The following is a 27320-nucleotide window of genomic DNA, read 5'->3' as shown; positions in this document are numbered from 1 at the left end:
ATATATGCCATTTAGCAGACGCTTTTATCCAAAGCGACTTACAGTCATGTGTGCATACATTCTACGTATGGGTGGTCCCGGGAATCGAACCCACTACCCTGGCGTTACAAGCGCCATGCTCTACCAACTGAGCTACTACCAACTGAGCTACAGAAATTCCACAAATTAACTTTTAACAAGGCACACCTGTTAATTGAAATGCCTTCCAGGTGACTACCTCATGAAGCTGGTTGAGAGAATTCCAAGAGTGTGCAAAGCTGTCAAGGAAAAGGGTGGCTACTTTGAAGAATCTCAAATATAAATTATATTTGGATTTGTTTAACACTGTTTTGGTAACTACATTATTCCATATGTGTTATTTCATAGTTTTGATGTCTTCACTACTATTCTACAATGTTGAAAACAGTAAAAATAAAGAAAAATGTGTAGGTGTCCAAACTTTTGACTAGTACTGTATAAACATATTTATAGACATGTACTGACCAAAAATATAATTCTACTCTGGTTATCATATATCCTGATGCCTAGTCACCTTACCTGTATACATATCTACCTCTATCACTCCAGTATCGCTGCACATTGTAAACATGGTATTGGAATTGACTGACCCCATATATAGTATGCTTACTTTCTCGTGTTCTTATTTCTTATTTTGATTTATTGTGAAACACACACACACACACACACACACACACACACACACACACACACACACACACACACACACACACACACACACACACACACACACACACACACACACACACACACACACACACACACACACACACACACACACACACACACACCTCACCCAGTTGATGAGGACGTAGCGCGGCAGTGCGGCCGTGGGCTCCTTCAGGCTGCAGAAGCCGTACATGACCCTGGCATTGTCGAAGGTCACTGTGATCTCCGGTAGACCTCCAGCTAGAGGAGGGGAGGCAGTGGAAGAGGAGGTAGAGGAGGGAGGAATAGTAGGAAGGGAGGAATAGGAGAGAAAAAAATTAGATGGAGGTGTAGGATTTCCACAAAAATCTCACCAATGCCACTCTCCAGGCTGACCCGTGTTACCCTCTAACCCAGTCTCTGCCCTCCACATTCTGTTCCCCAGTGCCTCACACTTCAGTGCTATACTGCTCCAGGCAGAGGCAGCTCTCTGCCCTATATGATCCTCACTGTTACCATCCAATGGAATCATTTAATAGCTTGATAGTGATAGTTCTGGCAGATGCATGTCCTCCATGACTTACACTGAGGAGAGCTGCAGTTTGGAAGTATGGCAGGCTTACGTCCACTGAGAATAGGCAATCTCCAGTCAACTGTAGCAATGCACTGTTGAAATATTAAAATCTCATCTATGGTAAAGGTATTGCGATGGCGAGGCAGCTGACTTTGTGCGTCTTTCACAGGGTCATGATGTGTGGCATTTGTCACACTCACACCTGACTACTCTTATGCAAGTAAACAGAGCTGCCACCAACAGCATCACACACTCAAACCTACCCCAAAGCCTATCTGTTAAATCAGAGTGAGGCCTCACTGGTCCAGCCCGCCCACTCCAACTACTGTAGACCAATAGGATGACTGATGGCCTGCCTCTCCTCAAACATGGCAATAAATCAACTCTGTGTGTGTGCACACATTGTTAGAAGCCTCCATAACAGTAGATCTAAGAAGACAAGGCCAGCCTATCAGCATCTCTCCCCCAGACATAATAAACAGAGCAGTGAGAGCTCAGCACCAGGTACTCTTTTGTGTATCTGAGATATGGAACACTTTCATTAAAAGTCATAATAACTAACTAATGAAATAATGATTATGTCATTCCTAATGGAATAGTTATCATCTTAACACCAAAAACAATGGCTGGCTGTCACTTTCAATGGAGGCCACAAAGCTAATAATGCCCTCTACTGCCACATTTCCCCTCCAGACAAAGAGTCAATTGCAGGCTCTTTCCCCAATCCAATAGGAAACTTTACACCCGTACACGGGTTGATAATGGCAGATTTGGGTACTGATAAGTGCCTAAATTGGATCGCAGTGGCTGTACATGCTATACATTTGTTATTTAACTGGGCAAGTCAGTTAAGAACAAATTATTTTCAATGACGGTCTAGGAAGTGGGTTAACTGCCTTGTTCAGGGGCAGAATGACAGATTTTTTACCTTGTCAGCTCAGGGATTCCATCTTGCAACCTTTTGGTTATTAGTCCAACGCTCTAACCATTAGGCTACCTGCCGCCCCATGATGTCAGATCTCAGGCTGTGTGCTTTACAGCCCCGTATGGGTTGTGACTCACAGGTGTTCTTAACTTAAGCACCGCACACGACAAGAAGTTGCCCCATCCCTCCCCCTAATTGGGCAACTTTTGCCATAGTTGTGTTGTCTGACTGAGGGAAATGCTGTAAATTAAGGGGACTCAATGTATTTTGAAAGATGAGACGAGACGTTGAGGATTATATTAAATACCGCTTTAATGTCACACAAGCCAGCCAGACAACAGTGAGTCCAAATGTGCACTTCACATTTCGATGTCATAAAACTCCTATCATATACAGTATCAAGGTTGTTTTACATTTACATTTAAGTCATTTAGCAGACGCTCTTATCCAGAGTGACTTACAAATTGGAAAGAATGAGCCTGTTTGTATATTGTGAAGATAATTCACCATCGAACACGCAGCTGAATGCAATCATGAGTCCTTTCTATGAGCACCACAATTACAATCTGTTTCTCTGAATTGCCTTGGGAAAGCCTAATACTAACATTGTATTTTATAAGTTAGCTAGACATTTTGGCAAGAGAACAAGCTGGTGGTAGTGATGTGCAGTTCGCAAACTTTTTTTCCCAGTGTCATTATTTTTCTGAGTGACTTGTACATGTGACCTGCTGTGCCTCGTTCCTTTGACCACAATGAATTCTACAAGGGGATTAATATGTGCTCCTCTGGCTCTATGGGTATCTGCTAGCAGTAATTGCGCAACGCTAGTTAGCATTTACTCACAAAACCACCTCTAACTTCCTTCATACTGGACACAGACATAGAAATGGTATCCACGAGTGCATCTGACTCTGGGAAAGTAGTTAAATAGCCACATTGACAAAATCCCGAAGTATCCCTTTAAAAACATACTGTATGTAAAATATTGTGTGCTATACATTGGAAAATAAATAAAATGTGACTCTGGATGACAACATAATGATGTTTCAAACATTAGGGCTGTTTTCCTAAAGAACTTAAATCTGCTTCATGTTCTGTTTCCTTCCCACGATACTAACAAGTATGGCATTTCTAGTATCATCCCTACTAAACATACAGGTCAATTCCCACCAGTGTAACACGTTAATCAAATAAACAACAATGAAACATCACATTTAAGAGTGTAGAAGGATGGATGGACAAATATATAGGAGATTTAGCTTACCTCCTGATGATGCCAGTGTCAAATCATTGCTGTTGTCCTCATATGTGTACAAGGCCCTGCAGGAGGGAAACAGAGAGAAAGACCGTCAGACATAGAAACCAGAACGCAGCATCAAAACATTCCAGTCATATACTCTTTTTGACCAGCGCTTGTTCCAGTATGTTTATATTTCACATTCATACTGTCATAACTCAAAAGAAAGGAGGTACAGAGAGATGAACAAAGAGATTAAAAAAAGGAGAGATGCCAGTACATGGTGCAACAGACACTGTCACAGGTAGACTCTTGCTCTGGCTGGGCATTAAGAATATGACAAACGCCACCTTTAAAAGGGAGGCATCATCTCGAACCCTGCCCGGACGAGAGGGTGCTGCTCTCTACAGCCAATGAACTAAACTAGTTCTTCACCCTCTTTGAAGCAAGGGGCGGCCCCGCTCCCCCAGCCTGTCTGGAGGAGGTGGTCATGGCAACCAAGAGCGCACTTGTCATCAATGAGGAAGTCGTACATTGAGTGTAAAAAGCACTGGAGCATGAAAGAGCTTGGGGACTGATAACACAAGTGGTTGTGTCCTGAAACACTGGAGCCAGTTCCCAGGGTGCCACCTGATCAAATATGCTGACGACACTGATTTGGTCAGTCTCCTCAAAGGGGATGAGACGAGCAAGGACCGGCTCTAAATTATGACTAAATCTAAAACTCGAAAAATAACACAAAAAAAAAGGACATGGTGATTGACTTTCGAAGGAAGTCTACCATGCACACACACAATCACTGATAAAAGGTGAGCCCATTGAAATAGTGGAGGAGTACAAATACCTTAGTATTAGCTAGTCATTCACAACAAGCTGTCCTGGGATCAGTGTACTGATGATAATTTTAAGGAAGGCCAACAGAGACCATTTCCTACTGCACTTTTTTAATGTTGACCTAACCATCATGGTTCTCTTATATAAATCACTTTTTTTAATGTTGACCTAACCATCTTGGTTCTCTTTTATGAATCACTTTTTTAATGTTGACCTAACCATCTTGGTTCTCTTTTATAAATCACTTTTTTAATGTTGACCTAACCATCATGGTTCTCTTTTATAAATCACTTTTTTAATGTTGACCTAACCATCATGGTTCTCTTTTATAAATCACTTTTTTAATGTTGACCTAATCATCATGGTTGTCTTTTATAAATCACTTTTTTGTATGTTGACCGAATCATGGTTCTCTTTTATAAATCATTCATTGAGAGCATTTTGTCCTACTGCTTGACCTGCTGGTTATCAAGGTCACACAGAAAAATAGGTTGGGCAAGATAGTCAGGACTTAGGTCAGGAAGAATCATGGGCAGCAACAAGAACGGTCATCTCTCTACCTAGGCAGAGCCCTCCAGAAGGCGAATAAAATAGCGGTAGACTCTTCCCACCCATTCCACCCCAAATTCCAGCTCCTTCCCTCTGGCCACAGGTACAGACTACCTAGAGAGAGAAGTAAATAGAGCCACATACTCATTTATTCCAAATGCAATTCTGCAACTAAACAAAATGTTGAGTAATTGCACTTCAGAACTTGCAATGCAGCCTGTTTTAACATTGTTATTATGAAATTGCACTTACCCAACATACTTGCTTGTAAACATCCTTTGCTATTTTTTGTGATTTAAAAAAATATTTTTTATTGCATCTGAGGACATGAAAGTTTTCTGAATCGTAATCTGTACCTACATGAGCCAAGGGAAGAACAGGGCTAGGGCACGAGGTGGAACTCTTCACATCTGGTCGCAGGTGCTGTTAGCTCCGAGAAGTGGAGAGGAGAGAGACCGGCATCCGCGTTTTACTATGTTACGTAGGAGGTTAAAGCCTGGAGTGATTAACTAGATTTAGAAAGAGAATCCCATTTCAATTCACACTGCTGCTTTTAAGGCAGTAGAGACATACACTCCAGCTAAACTGCCGGGATTATTGTTCCCATTCCCTGAGAGGAGATAGAGCCATTGAATTAATTCTCTGAATAGAGCCATGAGGTGAGACTAATACCAAACTCCTCCTCAGACTCCTGCACAGACTCCTCAGATACTGGCTGTGTCTTCACTGTCTAATACTTTGATTTGTGGGTAATCTCTCTACTACAGGAACGTTGAGGGAAACATCAAATTCTCCCTCAACGTCAGCAAGACAATGGAGCTGATCGCGGACTACAGGAAACGGAGGGTCCGAACACCCCACCCCATTCACATAGACATGGCTGTAGTGGAGAGGGTCGAGAGCTTCAAGTTCCTCACCGTCCACATCACTAAGGACCCATCATGGTCCAAACACACCAACACAGTCGTGACGAGAGCACAACAACTCCTCCACCCCCTCAGGAGGCTGAAAATATTTGGCATTGGTCCCCAGATCCTCAAAATGTTCTACAGCTGCACCACTGAGCATCTTGACCGGCTGCATCACCGCCTGGTATGGTAACTGCTTGAGATCCGACCGCAAGGCGCTACAGAGTGTAGTACGTACGGCCCAGTACATCACTGGGGCCGAACTCCCTGCCATCCAGGACCTCTATACAAGGCGGTATTAGAGGAAGGCCCTAAATACTGTCAAACTCCAGCCACCCAAGTCATAGACTGTTCTCTGTAGTACCGCACAGCAAGCAGTACCAAGACTGAGACCAAAAGGCTCCTGAATATCTACTACCCCCAAGCCATGGGAACGCTGAACAGTTCATCAAAATGGCTAACCAAACTATTTACATTGAGCCCTATTCTTATTATTATTGTGTTGATGTTTTTTTTGCACTGACTATGCACACTCACTGGACTCTACCCACACTCCAACACACAATCACAACACATACACATGCGAAGTTGATGCTACACACACACGCACTTTCACACGGTGCTGCTAGTTTATTAAATACATCCCGATTGCCTAGTCACTTTTAACCCTACCTACATGTGAACTCAGCACAAAAAAAAGGAATGTCCTCTGTCAACTGCGTTTATTTGCAGCAAACTTAACATGTGTGAATATTTCTATGAACATAAGATTCAACACCTGAGACAAACTGAACTGAAGTTCCACAGACATGTAACTAACAGAAATGTAATAATGTGTCCCTGAACAATGGGGGGAACAAAATCCAAAGTCGCAGTATCTGGCGTGGCCACCAGCTGCATTAAGTACTGCAGTGCATCTCCTCCTCATGGACTGCATCAGATTTGCCAGTTCTTGCTGTGAGATGTCACCCCACTCGTCCACCAAGGGACCTGCAAGTTCCCGGACATCTCTGGGGGGGGGGGGGGCATAGCCCTCACCCTCCGATCCAACAGGTCCCAGATGTTCTCAATGGGATTGGGATTGGGATCAGGGCTCTTTGCTGGCCATGGCAGAACACTGACATTCCTGTCTTGCGAGCAGTATGGCTGGTGGCATTGTCATGCTGGAGTGTCATATCAGAATGAGCCTGCAGGAAGGGTAGCACATGAGGGAGGAGGATGTCTTCCCTGTAACGCAGGGCTTTGAGAATGCCTGCAATGACAACAAGCTCAGTCCGATGATGCTGTGACAACGCCCCAGACCATGACGGACCCTTCACCTTCAAATTGATCCTTCTCCAGAGTACAGGCCTCGGTGTAATGCTCATTCCTTCGACGATAAACGCGAATCCGACCATCATCCCTGGTGAGACAAAACCGCGACTCGTCAGTGAAGAGCACTTTTTGCCAGTCCTGTCTGGTCCAGTGGGTTTGTGCCCAAAGGCAACGTTGTTGCTGGTGATGTCTGGTAAGGACTTGCCATACAACAGGCCTACAAACCCTCAGTCCAGCATCTCTCAGCCTATTGCTGACAGTCTGAGCACTAATGGAGGGATTGTGTGTTCCTGGTGTAATTCAGGCAGTTGTTGTTGCCATCCTGTATCTGTCCCGCAGGTGTGATGTTCAGATGTACCAATCCTGTGCAGGTGTTGTTACACGTGGTGTGCCACTGCGAGGATGATCAGCTGTCTGTCCCGTGTCCCTGTAGCGCTGTCTTAGGAGTCTCACAGTACGGGCATTGCAATTTATTGCCCTGGCCACATCGGCAGTCCTCATTCCTCCTTGCAGCATGCCTAAAGCACATTCACACAGATGAGCAGGGACCCTGGGCATCTGTCTTTCGGTGTTTTTCAGTCTGTAGAAAGGCCTCTTTAGTGTCCTAAGTCTTCATAACTGTGACCTTAATTGCCTACCGTCTGTAAGCTGTTAGTATCGTAACAACCGTTCCACAGGTGCATGTTCATTAATTGTTTATTTAAACCCTTTACAATGAAGATCTGTGAAGTTATTTGGATTTTTACGAATTATCTTTGAAAGATGGGGTCCTGAAAAAGGGACGTTTCTTTTTTTTTGCTGAGTTTACATATTACCTCAACTAACCTTTACCCTTTACACTGACAAGGTACCGGTACTCCTTGTACACTACATGATAAAAGGTATGTGGAACATCTCATTCCAAAATCATGGGCATTAAAGTAGAGTTGGTCCCCATTTGCAGCTATAACAGCCTCCACTCTTCTGGTAAGGCTTTCCACTAGATGTTGGAACATTGGAAGCAAGTCCCCGCAGCAATCAGCCACAGGAGCATTAGTGAGGTTGGGCAATTAGGCTTGGCTCGCTGTAGGTGTTCTAATTCATTCCTAAGGTGTTCGATAGGGTTGAGGTCAGGGCTCTGTGCAGGCCAGTCAAGTTCATCTACACCGATCTCAACAAACCATTTCTGTATGGACCTTGCTTTGTGCACAGGGGCATTGTCATGCTGAAACAGGAAAGGGCCTTCCCCAAACTGTTGCCACAGTTGGAAGCACAGAATTGTCTAGAATGTCATTGTATTCTGTAGAATTAAGATTTCCCTTCACTGGAACTAAGGGGACTAGCCCAAACCATGAAAAACAGCCCCAGACCATTATTCCTCCACCAAACTTTACAGTTGGCACTTTGCATTTGGGCAGATAGCGTTCTCCTGGCATCCGCCAAACCCAGATTCGTCCGTCGGACTGCCAGATGGTGAAACATGATTTATCATTCCAGAGAATGAGTTTCCACTTCTCCAGAGTCCAATGGCAGGGAGCTTTACACCACTCCAGCTGACTTTTGGCATCGAGCATGGTGATGTTAGGCTTGTGTGTGGCTGCTTTTCATGGAGCTCCAGATAAACAGTTTTTGTGCTTCCAGGGGAATTTTGGAACTCGGTAGTGAGCGTTGCAACCAAGGACAGACTATTTTTACGAGCTACAGCTTCTGCGGTCCCCTTCTGTGAGCTTGTGTGGCCTACCACTAAGCATCTGAGTCGTTATCGATCCTAGACATTTTCAGTTCGAAATAACAGCACTTACAGTTGACGAAAAGACATGTTGGAGAGGTGGAATCCTATGACAGTGACACATTGAATGTCAATGAGCTCGTCAGTACGGGCCATTCTACTGCCAATGTTTTTCTATGAAGATTGCATGACTGTGTGCTCGATTGTATACACACACACACACCTGTCAGCAACGGGTGTGGCAGAAATAGCCGAATCCATTCATTTGAAGGTGTGTCCACATACTTTTGTATATATAATCTATATTGCGTTACTATTTCCTACCTTTTTTGCAAATCTTTTTAAATCTGCATTGTTGGGAATGGGCTTGTAAGTAAGAATGTCATGGTAAAGTCTACACGCAGCGCATGTGACCAATAAAATTAGATTTGATTTACTAATTGTGGCTGGCAGCCACCTCACTCCATCACCCAAGAGAGAGGATGGCTGTCACAGAGAAAGGCTGTGTGGAGCTCGCCAACACACGCCAAGAGAGCGAGCGAGTGAGAGCGAGAGAGAGATTAAAGAGGAGCGAAGGAAGAGGACAGCCATAGTCTGAGACAAGACCACTGAGGGCTACCAGACCTAAATGGTTGGAGACGGAGGGAGGGAGAGGGATGAAGACACAGAGCGTGATGGAAGTAGAGACAGAGAGGGACGGAGCAAGTCCTTCTGCTAGAGCCTCATGGCTGGCTAAACAGACCGTACAGGAGAGGAAGGTCAACCAGATTCATCTAGAAATGTAGGATGTCTGTCTGTTGCTGCCTTGCTGGCATACAGTAATCCCACTCACCTTCCTTTACCCCTTGCTAAGTGTGTGTGTGTGTCATTACTAAAATAATGGTATGAAATGGTCCAACTATTATGCAGACGGAAGAGACAGTATTCCCAGTCATTAATTAAACTTGTTTATAATCCTCTTACTGTCACACACACACACAACCAAAAATGATCCATTATGGAAATTACAAACACACATACTATTGATCCTGATAAAGCACTCCTTAATATTACTGTACAATAGCAATCATCAGAATCACTTCAGTGCCATAAATCAGATCATTCTTAATAAGTCATTAAGTAAATGAGATGGAATATGTATCTCCTGAAAGCCATTACAGTAAAATGCAAGGAGGGATATTGAAGTCACATTCCTGGTTTTCATAATCCCATCCCAGTGGCAGTCATGGCCATGTAAGGACTTGGGCCAGTATACCTTGTAGATTGGAGCCCTGTTCCTGGTTCAAGATCAAGACTAGAATGACCTGCATTGGAGATGATGAATTGCCATGAATAGTGTGGTAAATCCTTATAAATATAGTCTCAAGAAGATGCATTTGTTTATTATAACCTGCACAGTCACATACATCTTCCAACATACACTGAGTGCACAAAACATTAAGAACACATTCCTAATATGAAGGTGTATAGTGTTGCGCTGGTGTTAAGCAGTCAGCCTGGTGTTAAGCAGTCAGCCTGGTGTTAAGCAGTCAGCCTGGTGTTAAGCAGTCAGCCTGGTGTTAAGCAGTCAGCCTGGTGTTACTTTTGACTGAACGTTGAATGCCCCTTTGCCTTTGTTTTCTCCCTGCTGAATCATGATTTAAAAACCCATTTAAATTTCCTCCCCCTGCACTTTTCCCTTACATGATTAAAGCCTGTTTTAGGATGACTTATAACCTGCTGGATTCCTGAGGTATGTGCTAACTGTCCATGCAAGATGTCCAAGTCTCTGTTGTCTCTCTCCCCTTCTCTACTGGGTCTATTCATGGTGACACCTTCATCCAGCATGTCAATGAGTTGAAATCCCAGTCAACCTCATCCCAATCCCTCCAAGCCAGCCTTTACTAAGCCTTGTTCACAATGCAGGCCTTAATGCTCAAATCAGTTTTGTTTTCTTCCAAATCCGTTTTGGACTACTAACTGCCCAAACATCAAGTTACAAGTGACCTAATCGGATGTGTGTTGAGACAGCAGTCATTTGCTAGTTGTCATAGAAATGATGGGTGTGCACGCAGTGGTGTAAGTTGATTGGTGGTGGTGCTCGGGCTTCCTATCACTCAGACGTTATGTAGCAAGCTAAGGTGGCTACCTACCTGGGTGGCAGGTAGCCTAGTGGTTAGGAGCGTTGGGCCAGTAACCAAAAGGTCGCTGGTTCAAATCCCAGAGAAAAATCAGTTGATGTGCCCTTGAGCAAGGCATGTTTCCAAGTTGCTTAGAATGTTCAAAATAATGGTGTAAGAACACTTTTAAAGCCCAAAAGATGTTCCAAAACTAGACCTTTTTGGTTATCCACAGCACTCACCTATTTAGCTTTCTAGCAAATTCACCAATTTGTTTGTAAACAATAAACAACAAGCTAGTTAGTTACCTACCACATGTTCTTGTCAAACTGTCAGAGTAGTTAGCGAGCAACAAGATATGCCAAATTACAGTCTAAAAACCACTTGAACAAATAAATCAGATTTGATCGTTCAGACAAGTCACATGGCCAGGAATCAGATTTGATCGTTCAGACAAGTCACATGGCCAGGAATCAGATTTGATCGTTCAGACAAGTCACATGGCCAGGAATCAGATTTGATCGTTCAGACAAGTCACATGGCCAGGAATCAGATTTGATCGTTCAGACAAGTCACATGGCCAGGAATCAGATTTGATCGTTCAGACAAGTCACATGGCCAGGAATCAGATTTGATCGTTCAGACAAGTCACATGGCCAGGAATCAGATTTGATCGTTCAGACAAGTCACATGGCCAGGAATCAGATTTGATCGTTCAGACAAGTCACATGGCCAGGAATCAGATTTGATCGTTCAGACAAGACAAGTCACATGGCCAGGAATCAGATTTGATCGTTCAGACAAGTCACATGGCCAGGAATCAGATTTGATCGTTCAGACAAGTCACATGGCCAGGAATCAGATTTGATCGTTCAGACAAGTCACATGGCCAGGAATCAGATTTGATCGTTCAGACAAGTCACATGGCCAGGAATCAGATTTGATCGTTCAGACAAGTCACATGGCCAGGAATCAGATTTGATCGTTCAGACAAGTCACATGGCCAGGAATCAGATTTGATCGTTCAGACAAGTCACATGGCCAGGAATCAGATTTGATTGTTCAGACAAGTCACATGGCCAGGAATCAGATTTGTATCTGACTGTGGCTTGAAATATCTGTTTCCATGTTCTTTTCTGGCTGTTCAGGCTGCAGGAAAAAGAACAGATTTGATTCAGATATGCAAAGGAATTGGATTTGAGTCACCTCAAACTGCCAATGTGAACACTGCTTTAAATTCCCTACCAGACTATCTATCCATTTCCATCCACAGAAAGCAGCTATAGCAGAGCAGCTATCCCTGAACAGGCCTCTCTCTGGCTAATCTAGCCCTCCCCATCCTCTTCTCCTCACCCCAGCCTACTGCACACCAGTACTGCTCAGACCACACAAGGTCCATCATTAGCTCATCTCCAGTCTGAGAGCCAACCAGCCCAATGAGCAGAGAGGGGACGAAGAGGCAGGGGGACAACGGAGAGAACGAGACAATTTGAGAAAGGGGGAGAGAGAGGGAGGAAGAGACAGAGAATGAATGAGAAAGATAGGGTATGAGAGAGGAGGAGATGGAGAGAGAATGAAAGAAAGAAATTGAGGTAAAGAATGCAAGGTTGAGAGAGAATGTGTGAGCAAGAGCGGTTCACTTGTAGCACTATAAATAATTCCCTTTAAAGCAGACTCCTTTTTATTATCCATAAAAGACTGGCATGACCTAGAAACAGCTCTGCTCTGTGGAGCCTTCACTGGGCCTGGAGAGAGAGCCTTCACTGGGCCTGGAGAGAGAGAGCCTTCACTGGGCCTGGAGAGAGAGAGCCTTCACTGGGCCTGGAGAGAGAGAGCCTTCACTGGGCCTGGAGAGACAGAGCCTTCACTGGGCCTGGAGAGACAGAGCCTTCACTGGGCCTGGAGAGAGAGAGCCTTCACTGGGCCTGGAGAGAGAGCCTTCACTGGGCCTGGAGAGCCTTCACTGGGAGAGCCTTCACTGGGCCTGGAGAGAGAGAGCCTTCACTGGGCCTGGAGAAAGAGAGCCTTCACTGGGCCTGGAGAGAGAGAGCCTTCACTGGGCCTGGAGAGAGAGAGCCTTCACTGGGCCTGGAGAGAGAGAGCCTTCACTGGGCCTGGAGAGAGAGAGCCTTCACTGGGCCTGGAGAGAGAGAGCCTTCACTGGGCCTGGAGAGAGAGAGCCTTCACTGGGCCTGGAGAGAGAGAGCCTTCACTGGGCCTGGAGGAGAGCCTTCACTGGGCCTTCACTGGGCCTGGAGAGAGAGAGCCTTCACTGGGCCTGGAGAGAGAGAGCCTTCACTGGGCCTGGAGAGAGAGAGCCTTCACTGGGCCTGGAGAAAGAGAGAAAGAGAGAAAGAGAGAGAGAAAGAGAGAGAGAGAAAGAGAGAGAGAGGCTGCACAGCAAAGTACCTTGGCATCATACTTGATCCCAACCTCTCTTTTAAAAAGCATGTGAAAAAGGTAATTCAAATAACTAAATTCAACCTAGCTAATTTCCGATTTATACAAAATTGTTTGACTACAGAGGTAGAAAAACTGTACTTCAACTCTATGATACTCCCCCACTTAACATACTGCTTGACTAGTTGGGCCCAAGCTTGCTGTACAACATTAAAACCTATTCAGTCTGTCTACAAACAGGCTCTCAAAGTGCTTGATAGGAAGCCCAATAGCCATCATCATTGTCACATCCTTAGAAAGCATGAGCTCTTGAGTTGGGAAAATCTTGTGCAATACACTGACACATGTCTTGTATTCAAGATCCTAAATGACCTGGCTCCCCCTCCACTCAATATTTTTGTTAAACAGAAAACCCAAACATATGGCAGCAGATCCACAAGGTCTGCCATGAGAGGTGACTGTATAGTTCCCCTAAGGAAAAGCACCTTTAGTCAATCTGCATTCTCTGTGAGAGCTTCCCATGTCTGGAATACACTGCCATCAGACACACATAACTGCACCACTTATCACACTTTCACAAAATGCTTGAAGACATGGCTAAAGGTCAATCAGATGTGTGATCATAATCCCTAGCTGTGTGTTGCCGCTTTCCATGTTGTCTGTTGTCTGTAGCTTGTGAGGTGTGGAAACACTTTGTTGCTTTTATGAATTTTGTCTTGCTGCTTTTTGTTCTATGGTGCTCTGTCTGTATGCTACGTCTTGCTTGTCCTATGTTGCTCTGTCTGTATGCTATGTCTTGCTTGTCCTATGTTGCTATGTCTTGCTTGTTCTATGTTGCTATTGTCTATGTTGTAATTGTTTTTAATAACCTGCCCAGGGACTGCGGTTGAAAATTAGCCGGCTGGCTAAAACCGGCACTTTTACTGAAACGTTGATTAATGTGCACTGTCCCTGTAAAAATAAAAAATAAACTCAAACAATAGGCATGTGGCTACCGCTCAGGAGCAGAGAGAGAGCCTTCACTGGGCCTAGAGAGAGCGAGAGAGAGAGCCTTCACTGGGCCTAGAGAGAGCGAGAGAGAGAGAGAGCCTTCACTGGGCCTAGAGAGAGAGAGAGAGAGCCTTCACTGGGCCTAGAGAGAGAGAGAGAGAGAGAGCGAGAGCCTTCACTGGGCCTAGAGAGAGAGAGCGAGAGCCTTCACTGGGCCTAGAGAGAGAGAGCGAGAGACTTCACTGGGCCTAGAGAGAGAGAGAGAGAGAGAGCGAGAGACTTCACTGGGCCTAGAGAGAGAGAGAGAGAGCGAGAGCCTTCACTGGGCCTAGAGAGAGAGAGCGAGAGCCTTCACTGGGCCTAGAGAGAGAGAGCGAGAGACTTCACTGGGCCTAGAGAGAGAGAGAGAGAGAGAGAGAGAGAGAGAGAGAGAGAGAGAGAGAGAGAGAGAGAGAGAGAGAGAGAGAGAGAGAGAGAGAGAGAGAGAGACTGGGAGAGAGAGACTTCACTGGGAGAGAGAGAGAGAGAGACTTCACTGGGCCTAGAGAGAGAGAGAGAGAGAGAGAGAGAGAGACTTCACTGGGCCTAGAGAGAGAGAGAGAGAGAGAGAGAGAGAGAGAGAGAGAGACTTCACTGGGCCTAGAGAGAGAGAGAGAGAGAGAGAGAGAGAGAGACTTCACTGGGCCTAGAGAGAGAGAGAGAGAGAGAGAGAGAGAGAGAGAGACTTCACTGGGCCTAGAGAGAGAGAGACTTCACTGGGCCTAGAGAGAGAGAGAGAGAGAGAGAGAGAGAGAGAGAGAGAGAGAGAGAGACTTCACTGGGCCTAGAGAGAGAGAGAGAGAGAGAGACTTCACTGGGCCTAGAGAGAGAGAGAGACAGAGAGAGAGAGAGAGACTTCTAGAGAGAGAGGACTTCACTGGGCCTAGAGAGAGAGAGAGAGAGACTTCACTGAGAGAGAGAGAGAGAGAGAGAGACTTCACTGGGCCTAGAGAGAGAGAGAGAGAGACTTCACTGGGCCTAGAGAGAGAGAGAGAGAGACTTCACTGGGCCTAGAGAGAGAGAGAGAGAGAGAGAGAGAGAGAGAGAGAGAGAGAGAGAGAGACTGCACAGCAAACACTGGGCCTCAGGAGCAGAGAGAGAGAGAGAGAGGGGTGGGGGAGAGAGAGAAGAGAGAGGGGAGGGAGAGAGAGAACAAAGAGAGAGAGAGAGACAGATTTCCAATGAAGACTTCACTGGGCCAGAGAGAGAGAGAGAAGAGAGAGAGACTTCACTGGGCCTGACAAAAATGGTAGCAGAGGGTGAATGTTGAAGAGAGAGAGAGACTGGGCCTATTTTGAGAGACAGAGAGAGAGAGAGAGAGAGATGATGGGAAGAAGGGAGAGAGAGAGAGAGAGAGAGAGAGACTTCACTGGGCCTAGAGAGAGAGAGGGGAGACTTCACTGGGCCTAGAGAGAGTAGATGGAGAGAAGAGAGAGAGACTTCACTGGGCCTAGAGAGAGAGAGAGAGAGACCAACTGCGGCTGTCCGCAGTCCGATAGGTTTCATTAGAACCCCCTGGAACTCATTCCAGAACCATGTCATCGATGATCATGCCGCCGCACGCTCCAGCACAAACAACTAATCCGATTGGCTCTCGGAGGGTCACCGCGTCTAATCAGGGCGGTTTTCCGTGACAAAGCTCTACCCTTCCAGGAAGCAGAGCCGGCAATCCAACATTTCCTAAACGAACCCAACGCAGATGCCACATCTTGCTTTAATAAAAGGTTTTGTATGTTGAGAGCTGCTCTAATGTCTGCATACACACGGGTGGACACGCACGCAAAAGTAATAACCAGGGGCACCTCTGCTGTCAATCAAAGTGAGTGTGTTTCTGGGGGGCTCATTAAATGTATATGTAATCTTCCTGAGGTGTGTGGTGGCATTAGGGCAAGTGTTAGTGTTATTAGGGAGGAGAGCTTCCTGGTGTCCCCAAGGGGGTGTTAGAGGACACACACCCACCCACACAAGCACAGATACACGACACCATTCTTCCACGAGAAATTCCATAATTTGGTGTTTTGTTGATGGTGATGGAAAACGCTGTCCCAGGCGCCGCTCCAGAATCTCCCATAAAATGTTCAATTGGGTTGAGATCTAGTGACGGAGACGGCCATGGCATGTGGTTTACATCGTTTTCATGCTATTCAAGCCATTCAGTGATCACTCGTGTCCTGTGGATGGAGGCATTGTCTTCCTATGAGCTCATAGCCATGGTAGTCAGAATAATAGCCTGTCCAGCATTTTTAATACATGACCCTAAGCATGGTGGGATGTTAATTGCTTAATTAACTCAGAAACCACACCTGTGTGGAAGCACCTGCTTTCAATATACTTTTGTCCCTCATTTACTCAAGTGTTTCCATTATTTTGGCAGGTACCTGTATGCATGCAGGTGTAACTAATTAAGCTAACAGTTAAGACCTGACCTGTGCCCTTTGTCCTGAGCAAAGAGTATGCGCGAGCTACCGAGAGAGTGCACGAGCGAGAGCGACCAAAAGAGTGCGACCGAGAGAGTGCACGAGCAAGAGCGACCAAAAGAGTGCGACCGAGAGAGTGCGACCGAGAGAGTGCACAAGCAAGAGCGACCAAAAGAGTGCGACCAAAAGAGTGCGACCGAGAGAGTGCGACCGAGAGAGCGACCGAGAGAGTGCGACCGAGAGAGTGCGACCGAGAGAGTGCGACCGAGAGAGTGCGACCGAGAGAGTGCGACCGAGAGAGTGCGACCGAGAGAGTGCGACCGAGAGAGTGCGAGCGAGAGCGACCGAGAGAGAGATTGTGTGTATCGTGATGAGTAAATTGAGCTGAGAAACCTGGTAATATCATCCCTCTCTCCGTGTCTCATGGAACAGATTTCTCTGTTATGGCTCCATAGTGTGGAGTACAGACAGATAGAACCAGTAGTGAAGTCAGGTAAAACCAACGCAGTACTAATCAGACCTCGAGCTATATTCTATTCTCAGCCTGTGTACTCCTCCTTTTTATACTAATCCATTTCTCTCAGTTATGCCCCTCTTTATCTTTCTCCAAATCACCTCTCCCCTGCAGAGCTCCTGATTATCTCCTGCACCCTGCAGTGTGTGTGTGTGTGTGTATATATATTTATATCCTTTAAATTGTTTAACTTGGGTCAAACGTTTCGGTAGCCTTTCACAAGCATCCCACAATAATTTGGGTGAATTTTGGCCCATTCCTCTAGACAGTGCTGTTGTAACTGAGTGATGTTTGAAGGCCTCCTTGCTCGCACACGCTTCTTCAGTTCTGCATACAAATTTCCTATATGATTAAGGTCAGGGCTTTGCGATGGCCTCTCCAATACCTTGACTTTGTCCTTAAGCCATTTTTCCACAACTTTGAAGAATGCTTGGGGTCATTGTCCATTTGGAAGACTCATTTGGACCAAGATTTAACTTCCTGACTTCCTGACTTCTTGAGATGTTGCTTCAATATATCCACATAATTTTCCTAATTCATTATGCCATCTATTTTGTTAAGTGCACCAGTCCTTCCTGCAGAAAAGCATCCCCACAACATGATGCTGCCACCCCGGTGCATCACGGTTTGGATGGTGTTCTTTGGCTTGCAAGCTTCCCCCTTTTTCCTCCAAACAGTTATATTTTTGTTTCATCAGACCAGAGGACAAAAAGTACTATGTCCCCATGTGCAGTTGAAAACCGTAGTCTGGCTTTTTTATGGCGGTTTTGTAGCAGTGGCTTCTTCCTTGCTGAGCGGCCTTTCAGGTTATGTCAATATAGGATTCACTTTACTGTGGATATAGATACTTTTGTACCTGTTTCCTTCAGCATCTTCACAAGATCCTGTTGTTCTGGGATTGATTTGCACTTTTCGCACCAAAGTACATTCATCTCTAGGAGACAGAATGAGTCTCCTTTCTGAGCGGTATGATGGCTGCGTGGTCCCATGGTGTTTATACTTTTGTTTGTAAAGATGAACGTGGTACCTTCAGGCATTTGGAAATTGCTCCCAACGATGAACCAGACTTGTGGAGGTCTACCATTTTTTTCTGAGGTCTTGGCTGATTTATTTTGATTTTCCCATGATGTCAAGCAAAGAGTTTGAAGGTAGGCATTGAAATACATCCATAGGTACACCTCCAATTGACTCAAACTATGTCAATTAGTCTATGAGAAGCTTCGAAAGCCATGACATCATTTTCTGGAATTTTCCGATCTGTTTAAAGGCACCGTCAACTTAGTGTATGTAAACTTCTGACCCACTGGAATTGTGATAGAGTGAATTATAAGTGAAATAATGTCTAAACATTTGTTGGAAAAATGACTTGTGTCATGCACAAAGTAGATGTCCTAACCAACATGCCAAAACTATAGTTTGTTAACAAGAAATTTGTGTGGTTGAAAAACGAGTTAAATGACTCCAACCTAAGTGTATGTAAACCTCCGACTTAAACTGTGTGTTTGTGTGTGTGTGTGTCTGTGATGCATCTAAATAGCATTGAAACCTGGCTGTTTTCTGCCCCCAGGGCTTGTGAGCAGTGGCCTCACACATGGGCTGCTGTCCAGGATGACAAAGACCTTTCCCAAAGTGCCAGTCAGGGACTATATGCTGGTGTTATTCTACAATCTTTTCACTATAAAGCAAAATAACCACAGTCTTTCTTCTTTATCTGTACTCCATGACGCTTCCAGTCATTCATCCATGTGATGATGACCTACTCTACAACACATAACATCCCATTCCAAAGCCAAACCCTTTCGTGATGTAGGAGTTGAAGACAAAACCCAGTTTTCCCCTGTCATGACCCCAAGCCATCAAATTACTATATGAATGATTCAAAACATCCACTTACTGCTGATCCTACAGACAGACAGGGAGGAGAGGAAGAAGGAGAGAGGAGAAAAAGGAAAGAGAGAGAGAAAGAGACAAAGAAAGAGAAAGGAGTAAGCGAAGGAGAGAGCGGTAGAGCCCATGATCCATGATGGGAAAAGCCCCTCTCTCTATGCTATACAGCAGAGGCCAAAACGGAAATCAATCACACACACACTAATACAAATATGCTCTGTGAGTGAACTGTACAATAGTGGCATACTGTCTAAGGGCTCTGTTCACACAAAAATGAACAGTATAGATCACATACTGTTATAACATTGATACACCCAAGCACAACCACTTCCAAAACATACATGCACGAGTACACAAATAAAACTCAGACAATACTCAAGTATATTGGGTTCTTTTTCTCTCTCCCCTTCTACCAACAATTTTCTTGTAGAGCAGGAAAAACCTTTCCCCAGTCTACTCCCCATGGTGCATCACCATGACAACCAACGGCATCCCTGCCGTTGCCTTGGCAACAGCACTTCACCGCCCGGAGGTAGGATGTTGGTGGTTGGGGTGTGTGTCAGGGGTGTGTGTGTGTGTGTGTGTGTGTGTGTGTGTGTGTGTGTGTGTGTGTGTGTGTGTGTGTGCTGGGAGCCAAGAGGCTGTGGAACGGATGGACACACCACTTCAAAAGATCCAGCTGCCTCTCTCGGTTTACTAAAAACATGCTCTAAGAAAACACACCTTCTGATCAGGGCCCTGTTTGCCAAAAGCATCTTACTTAAGGCCATGTTATTCGTTAGACTCTCTGTAGTTAAATCTCCAAGCTGTTTCACAAAACCAAAGTTACCCGAGTTGCTCTTGAAAACGTGAGTTATTGAACGGCTCCCTTACACCAATCGTAGAACAGCATCATTAGATGCTTTGGTCATTCCTGGTCACTTTATACGCAGAAGAAACACAAAGTCCAAGACGTTTATCTGTCTTTCTGTCACAGCTTCAGAAGAATTGTGACAGTGACGACAAAGACAAAGCTGCCCATTTCTTTGCATTACAAGCGACGGATATAAAGATGCTTCAAATGAAAACCTGAGATACCAAAAGATATATACAGTATAGGCTGCGTAGACTTATAGATTTGAATCATATGGAAATCAATTTCCTGTTAATTCAATTGAGTTGTATTTAGCCATTTGTATGCTGCTGTCTTTAATTTGTCATTTTTGCCTCAATATATTTAATGTGTAACATGTGCGCAATGATGTGCCAAATCTTGATTTAGTGCGTTATTATAGGGTTAGCATTACAATAAACCGCCTCAATATTTGTAGCCATTGGTGATATCTCTCTAGGAGCTGATCCGTCGTCAGTATTGTGGAATGCTTGTCATGTTAAGTTAAGATCGGAAAGGGAGAACACTGATCCGAGAGCAGTGGTTATTCTCGATCCTATCAGTATCGACATGCCTCAAAGACGCACTTAGCGAACATTCTCTCTGCGTGGTATTTTGGAAAACGTATGTGACATCGTCGGAAGTCGTAGGAAAGATGCTTCGTTAAAGCACTCCTAAGGCTAAGTTCCATCGCTACGGGGAAACTGGGCCTTGGTCAATACAGATAGATCCATAATAACAGAATATCACTGATACAGCTCTTCTTCATCACCTAATGAAATTACTTAGTCATCGACTCCTCTGGAAGGACTTCACTAAGAAGGATAACCACTGGCTATAGTTCATGTGTTAAAAGCTGCCCTGCTGTTGTAGAGCACTGAGTGCAGTAGTCCTAAATATGGTCTCTGACTCTCAGCCTCGTCCTGGGTAATTTGGCCCAATTACAGAATGATTCGGTGGACTAGTGTCCTCTGTGCATGTGCGCATATTACTGTCCAGCTCACTGCCAGATGTGGAGTGTGTGCACTCGTGTGTCATGTAGCAGGGAGGGTTCTGGGCACGCTCACTGGAAGGCCCCACATTGTTATTGTCTCAATGTTCTGTTGCCACGACGATGCCCAGTCTGCCACGCTATCCCTATGCTTGAGCAGGTCCACATGGTGACAAAGACAAGAACTAGGCCTGTAAGGACGCCGAGGAACACCCAAATGCAAAGACCCCCCATACAAAATCAGACGAGCCACTTCACCCTGACCTGGAAGAGTCTGGCAGAAAGAGACGGGGGGGGTCCTTAAAGTTACATGACTCAACAAAAACTAGGTCTCCAAAACACCATTTACCACCCCCCCCAAAATCCCATCTCTCTCCAATTCTCCAGCCTTACTTCAACACAGACTTGGTCTTCCTCTAAGACAGCCTCTCTACTCAGCAATGATAGAGACCGAACATTATTAAGATGTGTGGGGGAACTATAGGTGCACAGTACAGTAGCTTTACGGGATGTACAGTATCCATCGCATCTGCCTCCCAGTTGCCATGGCAACCTGCGCTCCACCTCATCGTGTGTGTGTGTGTGTGTGTGTGTGTGTGTGTGTGTGTGTGTGTGTAATAAATCTCAATTGCATTGAAATAAGCAGCCTCTGGCTGTTCTCTGCCCCCAGGGCTTGGGGCTTGAGAGCAGTCGCCTGACATGGCCAGACTGTGGGCTGCTGTCAAGGGTGACAAATACATTTCCAAGTCTTGGTCATCCTTGAGTGCATGCATACATGTGTGCATGAAGTTAGCATAAACTGTAGTCGTAAATCCTCCAGTGTAATACCATAGAGATGAGAGGACATGTTTATTGAGTGTCAGATGAGATGTGCTGCGAAGTGATGTCATATGGGGGGTGGTGCAAATGAAAGGTCACAGAGGAGTCATTATGACTGAACCATCTGTCTCACTCCCTACTGTAACACTCCCTCCATCACCCTGATTCGCCCCTTTCTTCTCCATGTCAATCCTACACATGCATCACACCTCCAGTGATGTGGAGGTTGTCACTCACAAAATGGCCTCATCTTCACAGCCCTTTCCCTAACTGAATTTTGCCCCCAAATGGAATCCCCCCTCAGTGCACTATGCAACGTCAAATGTGTCTTTATTTCCACAGAAATAGAACAGGATGGGTGTGTGTGTAGAGGCTTTAATCCCATAGTTTAATATGCTGGATTATCCCCAAGGCAGATAAACAGAGTTCATTTTCTTTGCATAACACCACATCATCCATCCCTGGTTATGTGTGTGTGTAATGTCTCTGTGTGTGTGTGTAATGTCTCTGTGTGTGTGTGTGTGTGTGTGTGTGTGTGATGTGTGTGTGTGTGTGTGTGTGTGTGTGTGTGTGTGTGTGTGTGTGTGTGTGTGTGTGTGTGTGTGTGTGTGTGTGTGTGTGTGTGTGTGTGTGTGTGTGTGTGATGTCTCTGTGTGTGTGTGTGTGTGTGTGTGATGTGTGTGTGTGTGATGTCTCTGTGTGTGTGTGTGTGTGTGATGTCTCTGTGTGTGTGTGTGTGATGTCTCTGTGTGTGTGTGTGTGTGTGATGTCTCTGTGTGTGTGTGTGTGTTGTCTCTGTGTGTGTGTGTGTGTGTGTGTGTGTGTGTGTGTGATGTCTCTGTGTGTGTGTGTGTGTGTGTGTGTGTGTGATGTCTCTGTGTGTGTGTGTGTGTGTGTGTGTGTGTGTGTGTGTGTGTGATGTCTCTGTGTGTGTGTGTGTGTGTGTGTGTGTGTGTGATGTCTCTGTGTGTGTGTGTGTGTGTGTGTGTGTGTGTGTGTGTGTGTGTGTGTGTGTGTGTGTGTGTGTGTGTGTGATGTGTGTGTGTGTGTGTGTGTGTGTGTGTGTGTGTGTGTGTGTGTGTGTGATGTCTCTGTGTGTGTGTGTGATGTGTCTCTGTGTGTGTGTGTGTGATGTCTCTGTCTCTGTCTCTGTGTGCGTGTGTGTGATGTCTCTGTGTGTGTGTGTGATGTCTCTGTCTCTGTGTGTCGTGTGTGTGATGTGTCTCTGTGTGTGTGTGTCTGTGTGTGTGTGTGTGATGTCTCTGTCTCTGTGTGTGTGTGTGTGTGTGTGTGTGTGCGTGTGATGTCTCTGTCTCTGTGTGTGCGTGTGCGTGTGATGTCTCTGTCTCTGTGTGTGTGTGTGCGTGTGTGTGTGATGTCTCTGTCTGTGTGTCGTGTGATGTCTCTGTGTGTGTGTGTGTGATGTCTCTGTCTCTGTCTCTGTGTGTGTGTGCGTGTGATGTCTCTGTGTGTGTGTGTGATGTCTCTGTCTCTGTGTGTGTCGTGTGATGTCTGTGTGTGTGTGTGTGTGTGATGTCTCTGTCTCTGTGTGTGTGTGTGTGTGTGATGTCTCTGTCTCTGTCTGTGTGTGTGCGTGTGTGTGATGTCTCTGTGTGTGTGTGCGTGTGATGTCTCTGTGTGTGTGTGTGTGTGATGTCTCTGTCTCTGTGTGTGTGTGTGTGTGTGCGTGTGATGTCTCTGTGTCTCTGTGTGCGTGTGCGTGTGATGTCTCTGTCTCTCTGTGCGTGTGTGATGTCTCTGTCTCTGTGTGTGCGTGTGCGTGTGTGATGTCTCTGTCTCTGTGTGTGCGTGTGCGTGTGATGTCTCTGTGTGTGTGTGTGTGTGTGTGATGTCTCTGTGTGTGTGTGTGTGTGTGATGTCTCTGTGTGTGTGTGTGTGATGTCTCTGTCTCTGTCTCTGTGTGTGTGATGTCTCTGTCTCTGTGCGTGTGTGTGATGTCTCTGTGTGTGTGTGATGTCTCTGTCTCTGTCTCTGTGTGTGTGTGCGTGTGATGTCTCTGTCTCTGTGTGTGCGTGTGTGTGTGATGTCTCTGTGTGTGTGTGTGTGTGATGTCTCTGTCTCTGTGTGTGTGTGTGTGATGTGTCTCTGTCTCTGTGTGTGTGTGTGTGCGTGTGATGTCTCTGTCTCTGTGTGTGTGTGTGATGTCTCTGTCTCTGTGTGTGCGTGTGCGTGTCTCTGTGTGTGTGTCTGTGTGTCTCTGTGTGTGTGTGCGTGTGATGTCTCTGTGTGTGTGTGTGTGTGATGTCTCTGTCTCTGTGTGTGTGTGTGATGTCTCTGTGCGTGTGTGTGATGTCTCTGTCTCTGTGTGTGTGTGTGTGATGTCTGTCTCTGTCTGTGTGTGTGCGTGTGTGTGTCTCTGTGTGATGTCTCTGTCTCTGTGTGTGTGTGTGCGTGTGATGTCTCTGTCTCTGTGTGTGATGTCTCTGTCTGTGTGTGTGTGTGTGTGTGTGATGTCTCTGTCTCTGTGTGTGCGTGTGCGTGTGATGTCTGTCTCTGTGTGTGTGTGTGTGCGTGTGATGTCTCTGTCTCTGTGTGTGCGTGTGCGTGTGATGTCTCTGTCTCTGTGTGCGTGTGTGTGATGTCTCTGTCTCTGTGTGTGCGTGTGATGTCTCTGTCTCTGTGCGTGTGCTGTGTGTGTGTGCGTGTGATGTCTCTGTCTCTGTGTGCGTGTGTGTGTGATGTCTCTGTCTCTGTGTGTGTGTGCGTGTGATGTCTCTGTCTCTGTGATGTCTCTGTGTGTGTGTGTGTGATGTCTCTGTGTGTGTGTGTGTGATGTCTCTGTCTCTGTGTGTGTGTGCGTGTGTGTGATGTCTCTGTGTGTGTGTGTGTGTGATGTCTCTGTGTGTGTGTGATGTCTCTGTGTGTGTGTGTGTGTGTGTGTGTGTGTGATGTCTCTGTCTCTGTGTGTGTGTGTCTCTGTGTGATGTCTCTGTCTCTGTGTGTGTGTGATGTCTCTGTCTCTGTCTCTGTGTGTGTGTGCGTGTGCGTGTGATGTCTCTGTCTCTGTGTGTGTGTGTCTCTGTCTCTGTCTGTGTGTGTGCGTGTGCGTGTGATGTCTCTGTCTCTGTGTGTGCGTGTGCGTGTGTCTCTGTCTCTGTCTCTGTCTCTGTGTGTGCGTGTGCGTGTGATGTCTCTGTCTCTGTGTGTGCGTGTGCGTGTGATGTCTCTGTCTCTGTCTCTGTGTGTGCGTGTGCGTGTGATGTCTCTGTCTCTGTCTCTGTGTGTGCGTGTGCGTGTGATGTCTCTGTCTCTGTGTGTGTCTCGTGTGTGTGATGTGTGATGTCTGTGTGTGTGTGTGTGATGTCTCTGTCTCTGTGTGTGTGTGCGTGTGCGTGTGATGTCTCTGTCTCTGTCTCTGTGTGTGCGTGTGCGTGTGATGTCTCTGTCTCTGTGTGTGCGTGTGTGTGTGTGTGTGTGTGATGTCTCTGTCTGTGTGTGATGTGTCTCTGTGTGTGTGTGTGTGTGATGTCTCTGTCTCTGTCTCTGTGTGTGTGTGTGCGTGTGCGTGTGCGTGTGATGTCTCTGTGTGTGTGTGATGTCTCTGTGTGCGTGTGCGTGTGATGTCTCTGTGTCTCTGTGTGTGTGTGTGCTGTCTCTGTCTCTGTGTGTGTGTGCGTGTGATGTCTCTGTCTCTGTGTGTGCGTGTGCGTGTGATGTCTCTGTCTCTATGTGTGTGTGCGTGTGATGTCTCTGTCTCTGTGTGTGTGTGTGTGTGCGTGTGTGATGTCTCTGTCTCTGTGTGTGTGTGCGTGTGTGTGTGATGTCTCTGTCTCTGTCTCTGTCTCTGTGTGTGTGTGTGTCTCTGTCTCTGTGTGTGTGATGTCTGATGTCTCTGTCTCTGTGTGTGCGTGTGCGTGTGCATGTGCGTGTGATGTCTCTGTCTCTGTGTGTGCGTGTGCGTGTGCGTGTGATGTCTCTGTCTCTGTGTGTGCGTGTGCGTGTGCGTGTGATGTCTCTGTCTCTGTGTGTGCGTGTGCGTGTGATGTCTCTGTCTCTGTCTCTGTGATGTCTCTGTCTCTGTGTGTGTGCGTGTGCGTGTGATGTCTCTGTCTCTGTGTCGTGTGATGTCTCTGTCTCTGTGTGTGTGTGTGTGATGTCTCTGTGTGATGTGTGCGTGTGATGTCTCTGTCTCTGTGTGTGTGATGTCTCTGTCTCTGTGTGTGTGTGTGTGTGTGTGTGATGTCTGTGTGTCTGTGTGTGTGTGATGTCTCTGTGTGTGCGTGTGTGTCTCTGTCTCTGTGTGTGTGTGTCTCTGTCTCTGTGTGATGTCTCTGTCTCTGTCTCTGTGTGTGTGTGATGTCTCTGTGTGTGTGTGTGATGTCTCTGTCTCTGTGTGTGTGTGTGCGTGTGTGATGTCTCTGTGTGTGTGTGTGTGCGTGTGTGATGTCTCTGTGTGTGTGTGTGTGCGTGTGTGATGTCTCTGTGTGTGTGTGTGATGTCTCTGTGATGTCTCTGTGTGTGTGTGTGTCTCTGTCTCTGTGTGTGATGTCTCGTGTGATGTGTGTGTGTGCGTGTGCGTGTGATGTCTCTGTCTCTGTGTGTGTGTGTGTGTGCGTGTGTGATGTCTCTGTGTGTGTGTGTGTGCGTGTGTGTGATGTCTCTGTGTGTGCGTGTGATGTCTCTGTCTCTGTCTGTCTCTGTGTGTGTGTCTCTGTGTCTGTGTGTGTGTGTGTGTGTGTGTGTGTGTGTGTGATGTCTCTGTCTCTGTGTGTGTGTGTGTGATGTCTCTGTCTCTGTGTGTGTGTGTGATGTCTCTGTCTCTGTCTCGTGTGATGTCTCTGTCTCTGTGTGTGTGATGTCTCTGTGTGTGCGTGTGCGTGTGATGTCTCTGTCGTGTGCGTGTGATCTGTCTCTGTGTGTGTCTCTGTGTGCGTGTGTGATGTCTCTGTCTCTGTCTGTGTGTGCGTGTGATGTCTCTGTCTCTGTCTCTGTGTGTGCGTGTGCGTGTGATGTCTCTGTCTCTGTGTGTGCGTGTGCGTGTGATGTCTCTGTCTCTGTGTGTGCGTGTGCGTGTGATGTCTCTGTCTCTGTGTGTGTGCGTGTGCGTGTGATGTCTCTGTCTCTGTCTCTGTGTGTGCGTGTGCGTGTGATGTCTCTGTCTCTGTCTCTGTGTGTGCGTGTGCGTGTGATGTCTCTGTCTCTGTGTGTGCGTGTGTGATGTCTCTGTCTCTGTGTGTGCGTGTGCGTGTGATGTCTCTGTCTCTGTCTCTGTGTGTGCGTGTGCGTGTGATGTCTCTGTCTCTGTCTCTGTGTGTGCGTGTGCGTGTGATGTCTCTGTCTCTGTCTCTGTGTGTGTGTGTGTGTGCGTGTGCGTGTGATGTCTCTGTCTGTGTGTGCGTGTGCGTGTGTGTGTGATGTCTCTGTCTCTGTGTGTGCGTGTGCGTGTGATGTCTCTGTCTCTGTGTGTGTGTGTGTGTCTGTCTCTGTCTCTGTGTGTGCGTGTGCGTGTGTGTGTCTCTGTGTGTGCGTGTGTGATGTCTGTCTCTGTGTGTGCGTGTGCGTGTGATGTCTCTGTCTCTGTGTGTGCGTGTGCGTGTGATGTCTCTGTCTCTGTGTG

At 46.3% G+C, this 27320-nt stretch overlaps 1 protein-coding gene across 4 annotated transcripts in view; it reads right to left on the bottom strand.

Annotated features, from left to right (window-relative positions):
* Nucleotides 1–27320, bottom strand: part of dbn1 (drebrin 1) — a 118869-nt gene that overhangs the window by 28162 nt on the left and 63387 nt on the right. For all 4 annotated transcript variants that reach the window (XM_046304248.1, XM_046304250.1, XM_046304249.1 and 1 more), the window contains exons 2-3: nucleotides 3430–3485; nucleotides 815–927 (exon numbers count right to left, since the gene is read on the bottom strand). In XM_046304248.1, coding sequence (XP_046160204.1) covers nucleotides 815–927; nucleotides 3430–3485 — 169 coding nt within the window. The remainder of the gene's footprint in view (nucleotides 1–814; nucleotides 928–3429; nucleotides 3486–27320) is intronic.

The sequence above is a fragment of the Oncorhynchus gorbuscha genome, linkage group LG16 (genome assembly GCF_021184085.1).
Source record: "Oncorhynchus gorbuscha isolate QuinsamMale2020 ecotype Even-year linkage group LG16, OgorEven_v1.0, whole genome shotgun sequence".
In the NCBI taxonomy this organism is placed as follows: Eukaryota; Metazoa; Chordata; class Actinopteri; order Salmoniformes; family Salmonidae; genus Oncorhynchus; species Oncorhynchus gorbuscha.
The sequence above is the reverse complement of the archived record's forward strand: the minus strand, read 5'-3'. Positions and strand labels throughout refer to the sequence as shown.